Source organism: Cryptotermes secundus, unplaced genomic scaffold (assembly GCF_002891405.2).
Source record: "Cryptotermes secundus unplaced genomic scaffold, Csec_1.0 scaffold1236, whole genome shotgun sequence".
In the NCBI taxonomy this organism is placed as follows: domain Eukaryota; kingdom Metazoa; phylum Arthropoda; class Insecta; order Blattodea; family Kalotermitidae; genus Cryptotermes; species Cryptotermes secundus.
In genome coordinates, this window is record NW_019724604.1 from 109,108 (window position 1) to 116,491 (window position 7,384).

Consider the following 7,384-nt stretch of genomic DNA (forward strand, 5'->3'; position numbering starts at 1 on the left):
TTACGAGCAAAATTTAAATGGTCGGCTGAAAATATTACCGCTGGAGAGACACGGCAGCGGAATTTAAATGACCGCGCCAAAGGGTTAATCTTAACAATGCAGTAGACTCTGATTATCTGTGAGCAGATTATCCAATTTTCAAAATAAGTGTGGAATACTTAGAACCACTGTAGTGATGTCTTCCCACTGGGACTAAAAAATGGTTCTTCTGTGGAGGAAGATTTTATCTTGTCTATTCAGGAGGATTCACACCAGAGCAGCTAGCAGCAAGCAACAGGCAATAAGAAACGACTGGTATTTGATAGTATGTTACCTGTATATTCACACAGAAATCATAACAGTTAAGAGTCTGTGAACATGTTGTAGAATGGCGTGGTCATTGCATGTTGCAGAAGTATGAAATTGCACCAAAAAAAAAAAAAGAAGTGCCTGTGGGTTTGGTCATTTTACATTATTAATTCAGATCAGCAACAATGTTCCATGATTTTCAGAAACATCCCATTTTGATTAATCTGAATGGAATAGTCATAATAGTCATAATATTGTTGCATCGTAGATAGAAAACAAACTGTAAGTTATAGAAGAATTAATATTGTGACATGGGGCCTGACAGCTAGAATAAGGGATCAGAAAAAACAGCCATTGCTAGGCAGCAGCGTTGTAAACATGCAACAGTACCAGAGCCATGGATAAGCGATGTGCACACAACAATAGAGGAACTGTTGGAAGTGGTGTTTTATTTTCTGTCCATGCTGAGGGTATATAAGGGGACACTGAAACGGCTTTGGAATCCAGCACACCCGTGTGGAGGCGGGGTTGAATACCTCCACCGTGACCTTGCGAGTCATAGGAGGCAACGAAAAGGGAATTCTCAAATGTGAGACAGTAAAATATGGTTGTGAGTACTAAGGGACTCGGACCCGAGAAAGACCGTGCTGGCAAGGGCCAGTGGCATATACAAAATACAGACCTGTCCTCTTGTCAGAGATGGCGCCCCACAGAAACAGAACCATAACTGTGAAACAGTAATAAATATCTGGTCATGAGCTCCAGATGGGGCTCGACACCAAGACTTACTGATTGACTGACCGTCAGTTGCAATGTGACTTTGACTTTCGTAGCCAGTTAGTTCAGCTTGAAAGCCAGTCAAGAATTGACAGCTGAAGTTGGAGGTTGGCAGTTGGAAGTCAATCCAGCCCTGAAGCTAGCAGCTCAAAGAAATACAGGCTAAAGCCAGCAGTCAAAGAGTATGAGTTGGCATATGATCGTCACCCATCAAGAACATGAACCTGGGAGCAGAGCAACCTCCACTGTTGAAAGCCACTACCAGGCAATGTGTCTGAGGACACTAGTCTGTGACTTGAAATTTCAGTCTTGGTTGTTACACTGTTCCTTCGAGACCCTGAAGTGAGAGAAGTCGGTTGCCAGAATGGCTGTCACTATCTGTGCCTCTTGGCCTCCAGCACTTTGTGGTGTAGTCCATGGGATTCAGGAGATGCCATTTCTCTCTTTCGTACTTTCGAAAGCATCCTGTAATATCTGTGGCATTCCTTTTGAGCAGTGCTCCAACATTATGCTCATGCATGGAACTCGAAGTTTAGGCATCACTCCATGCTTAGTCAGGAGCACCATTCTGTAATCTTGTGTATGATTTTGTTGCCACCCATATGTCATCCTGAAGATCTTGCATGGAGTTTTCCAAGTATTGCCTTCACCTTGCTGCAAGAAATAACTATTTGGACTGTTTTGGACCATCTGTGAGCCAACTCTCAGTGGCACTCTAGCATGTTGTCTCTTACCAGTAAGGAATTCCACTGAACCCACTAGATGGTACTGTGTTCCATTTCATGTAGAGTTAGTTCCACATCATCATAATCCAGGTGCCCCCTGCTTAGGGCAGCATGTTCATAGCCATCCACAGTGATGACAATAGCGATAGGTAACTTATACATTCAGGCTACCTGACTCCTTTGACTTCCTGCAGTGATAACATGTCTCTGAGCAAGGTCTTGAGAGAAGGCACCTGCATTGGTGTACTTCTGCCCTTGACTGTGATCAGATGCACAGTCTTACTTATGGAGTCACTGAACACATTGGGCTGTCTGTCCTTCAGGTCAGGGCTAAGTGGTCAGTACATAGGTAAAAGTTAAAGTTATCTCTGGGCTTTAGTTAGTTAAGTACCACTTAATGAAGCTGTATAGGGAAGTGGAAGTATGCATCCACCATTTTTGATGTTAGCCACTAGGTGGAGGTGAGTGGTCAGATCACACTCCTGCTGCTTTCCCACCCAGGAAACAGCCCTTGGTACCCGTTGTATAGGAGAGTGGGTGGACCTCATTGCTGGTCCACACATTATGGAGAAGAGAGAAATCTCTTGTCACTTCTGGGAATCAAATCCTGTATCTTTAGTCATCCAGCCTGAAGCCTAGTCACTATACTGTACTGTACTGACAGAGCACAGATGACATTCTTTTCCATAGAGTTATTTATGGGAGTGTTGCAGTGTCTTCACAGTGGCAAGTATCTCCCTTCTGGTCATGCAGCAATTCCTCTCACCTTTGGAGAGGTACTGCTACATTTATGACAGCATACCTCCGATCCCAACATTGCTTGTAAAAATGCTATTGTAAGACACTTCTGACCACATCGTTTATGTCTTCATTCAGGGTTTAATACCTTGTAACAGTGCTGCTGCTACCTTTCCTCCCAGCTGAGTCATTTTTCACAGTACACTTACTGTTTGCAGTTCTTTATGTTGCAGAAATGAGTGGCAAAGGATTTACATATGGAATTTGTGATGTCATATAATTTTGTGGGTCTGCATGTGTTAAATTTCTTTTATAAATAAGGTCGTTGCATATAATCAAATGCATCTTTATAATGAGTCCTGTTATCTTTATCATTCTTTTAGTTGTAACTTAAATCGTTTTTGCACATTTTAACAGTGGCATTTTTTTTGAAGGGCTTTTGTTTCAATGGGGGGCTTATTTGTGTTGTATGTTTATAAATGGTATTTTGGCTGTGCTCTTTTTGTATACCTGCAAATGTGTCTGTAAATGTCTTTGTATTTTTAAACTGGTGTATAGTTCTGTATATACAGGGTGTTTCACGACTTTAGGGCATAACTGCAGGAAGTGATTTTCTAGGTCTTTGTGATCAAAAAAGTTCATATAAACATGTGTCTGATTTTGAACGGTTACAGAGTTATGACCGTTTTAAACTCAGTATAGAAGGTAATGATTACTGACAATAAATGGAACAAAATAATAAACCAGCATAATACAGGATACATTTAAAGTATGAATGTAAAGTTAACTTCGTGAAATTACCTTTAATTTGAATTTATTTGTGCTTAAAGCCGATTTTCGAAAATGCCACTGCCAGCTGCAACACAGGCTGGCGCTTGGTTGTGAACCGCGCGGGTAGCACGTAGCAGCTTCAGGTGGTTGTTTGTTATATGGTCAGCGGCGTCCAGAATGCGACCGAGCAAAGCATCTCGCGTTGCCACCTTCACATTGTAAACCAGTTCTTTCATCCATCTCCACACATAATAATCCAGTGGGCTTAAGTCTGGAGACCTGGCTAGCAATTCTTCGTGTACTCGTACATGGACTGCGGTGTACCATATGAACAATACCTTCTTCATTAATGCCTTCATTAACACCATGCTCGGCTGCAATACAAACGCCAGGAAGTCTACTGGTATCTCACAATGCCTGGTAAACTCCAGTAAACACTCACTGGTTCGGTATTCTACTGTTTGGAAACCATTGCTGATATTCAGCTACGGCAAGAACTGAGTTACCGTCACAAAACCCGTACACATAAGTCATATCTGCATACTCCTCAAATGAAAATGTAAATGGCATCATGAACGTAACAGACACACCGAGATGAGAAATGTTCTGAACACCAGTAGCCGCCACACTAGCCATGGCCGGACATACCAACCCACCACGCCTTAGGTGCCTCTCAAGTGTCGAGATAACGAGAACACTCTGTCTGTAGCTGGCTAAAAATAGAGAACCGCCAGATGATAGACGCGGTTCATAGGGGGGTGTGTACGGGAATGGAAAAATGGTCATAACTCCGTAACTGTCCAAAATCGGACACATGTTTATATGAACTTTTTTGATCACAAAGACCCAGGAAATCACCTCCTGTAGTTATGCCCTAAAGTCATGAAACACTCTGCATATCAAATTAGAAGATGCAAAAAATAATTACAGTTAATGTGTCTTCATCGCTATTGCTACATATTAGTGCTGCTGGTGCTGGTACAACCGCTAAAACAGATTTGATTATGTCGCATTTGTTTGCTTCCTGCATTTATTCTCAATTTGCCATAACATACCTCATCTGAAACTATGAAATTGTAGTATCTTGCAAGGCTAAATGGTGATAATGAATATATCAGATCATGTATTGCAGTTAGGTTTGCTAAGTTTATTGATATTTCAGTTGAATATGTTTGTTTCTTTTCAGTCAGTAGCTACAGCAATGAGGCATGAGGGTCATCTAGCAGCCACACCTGACCTGTCAGGACAGCAGCGTGTTAACAGAGGTACCAACCCAAGATACAGTAGTGCTAACCAAGTAGGCATCAAGAATTCAAAATAAGTTGTCTTTAATACTGCAACAAAAGATTTCTCTTTTGTGGGAACACTACGTATAGTAATAGTGGTGATAAAAATATTATACTTTTCTAAATGTAGGACTTGATTAAAAATATAATTTTCAGTTTTGGAACATGAGAAAACGCTTTTATTATTCTTTCTTATGGTGAGATAAAACAGTGTGATCAGTTCTTCATTCTCTGAAAGACGTACGGCTGCTGGGACATCTTGGTCGTGTTCAAGCTGAAAATGTTGGAAGATGGCAGCATAAGCATGTAAGTGTTGTGAGTAGTGTGCTAATTGTTATGTTAAGAATTGAACTTCTAAGTAGAGTCTGAAACAAATAAAGACTTCTTAGGACTGTTTGATAGTTTTGACTGTTAAGTAGGGAGAATAAACTAAAAAAATGTAAGTTTGAAATATAAAGTGCTTTGTCATAATTGTGATGGCTAATGAAATGGCTTGAAAAAGTAACAAACTATCATTTCAGTAGTTAGAAAGATTTCCACAACATACCATGAATCATAGTGTTATTTATTGTATGCAGTTGAGCGGATGTTTGTGTGATTCTTCACATGCCAGGTGTGAGAGGTGTGCATAATTTTTTTTATGAAAAATGGATAAGTGAACCATAACTACCCTTACCAGATTTTGTGCCGTCACAAAGGGATTGTGTAAATTAGTTTTGTTCTGATTTAATTTATTGAGTTGTATAAAAACATTGAAGCCTCAAATAATGTATGTTTTTCACCAAGTTGCACAAGTTGCAAAATGTTCAAAATCTATTTTGCTACTTGGAAAAGGTTCTAGGTAAGTTCTGACAAGTGTATTAATTCTTGGGGGGGGGGGGCGCCTTTCATCCCTTTGTATTTAGTAGGTCTGTACCTAACTAGCATAGTGAAGTCAGTCTTAAGTAATATTTTAGAAAATTTGTCTAAATTTGTGGATCCTTCTCCTTACCAAGTTTAATTAAATTCTTTTGCAATATGTGCAGTAAGTGGTAGAAATGCTAAATTTGTGTAGAATTATTTGGAATAAGAAGTGCATTGGAATTATATGCATGTAATGAAGAAATAATAGTCTCTTTGATCCAGAAATTGATTATACGTAATTCTGAAGGATGACATAAAGTACCACTCATACATTTTCCTGTTAAAATATCTGACAGTGAAGTGTTAGTAATACGTGGTATATTTCCAAAACTGTTGTCAACTAGGATATGTTATGTAATAGTTTGCAGGATTTTGCTACAGATTTCCAAAAATGACTTCAAATAGTATTATAATTTGCCAACAGAATTTTGTGAAGTTCATTAAACATCTGTAACATTACCTGTGCTTCTGTTTATAAATTTGTTAACTACGTTCAGCTGTGTCAGTTTTATACAACACTAGAACTGTATTTACCTACTACTATCAAAAGAAGCAAGGAGAGCATGCAACCATCTCTAAATCTAGTTGCAAAATAACCTCATGTGGCATGTGATATGTAACTTGATCATCTCAATGTTAAAAAAGAGAGCTGTAATGTGAAAGATGTGGTAGATACCATTTGATGTAATTTGTGAACTGCAGTGTAATATCTATACAGCAGTAAAATGTATAGACAGTGGCATAGCTTGTTTGGTTAACAAAAAAGCAAGTTACGAAAGTCCACTGACATCTGAGGACAGCACAGCCCCTAAACTTTATTTAGTTTAAAATTAAGAACAGGGAAATTGTGAGAAAATTAATATAATTAACAGAAGGCCATCTCTCATATTTTTTTCATTTGGTAATCAATTTTTATGTAGCTAAGCTGTTTTTTCTTCTTTAAAATCTGGCACCATCATTTCAGAAGTGTGTGCCATTTAAACTCTGGGTTGATTTGATTACCTCGCTTTCAGACTGTTCATATGTGAAGAAACATTGTCTTGTAATTGGTTATATGCAGTAAATTTTTTAGTGAATTCCACATTACATGCAGTAACTTCTGTGCACTCCAAGCATATTTTCATATTGAAGTTTTATAAAGGGAGAAGGCTGAAAATATGTAATAAATCTTTCAAATACATACATGATGTAATAGTTTTGCATGAAACCGGAACATCTTTTTATGAATTTTGGCTGCTATAGAAGTTAGTGGTTTTAGAAACACTTTACTTTTCATCATGTACATTGGTCAGTCTTTTTACTGCTTCATGTCTGTTTTTCATTCATCTGAATTAATTTCTTATGCATATGTCTCTGTAAGAAACCTTGGTCTTGTATGTGAATAAATAACCACACATTACTCTTACAGTGGCAGTATTACAGGTGTCAAATATTTGTATGTCATAATATTAAGATTACCAACTTTTTAGTACATTAATAATTATCATGTAAAACACCTTTGATCTGTGTTTTCTTATCATCTCTTGCTTTATAATATATATAACTTCCTTATTATTGAATGTAATTGTATGAAACTTTCAGAGATCATTTTACACACTTGAGAAGTTTGTTTGGTGCCGTTGGAAATATTGAACTGAGTAATAAGATTGAGTCATTTATGACAGATCAGAAAGTGTGTTATTGAAACCTTTTAGTCCTCTGGCAGTTCTTGTGTTTCTATGGAAAGACAATGTCATCAATAGTCTTGCATTCACTTTGCCCCTTCAAGAGGCATTATCTACCAGAACAGTTTCACGAAACAGGAGATCTGTATGGTAAATGTGCGAAGGGGCATAAATACAGCATTTATCTTTGTATGGAATGAGTCAGTGCAGCATGGGAGGCAATAACAAGAAT

At 38.3% G+C, this 7,384-nt stretch overlaps 1 protein-coding gene across 1 annotated transcript in view; it reads left to right on the top strand.

Moving 5' to 3' along the window:
- The window catches only part of LOC111862537 (lysine-specific demethylase 4C), a gene marked incomplete at its 5' end in the record, with an annotated part of 116,017 nt that extends 109,029 nt beyond the window's left edge, over positions 1-6,988 (top strand). The window contains 1 exon segment of the mRNA XM_023848023.2: positions 4,486-6,988. Coding sequence (XP_023703791.1) covers positions 4,486-4,620 — 135 coding nt within the window. The 3' untranslated portion in view covers positions 4,621-6,988.
- Positions 6,989-7,384: the final 396 nt, after the last annotated feature.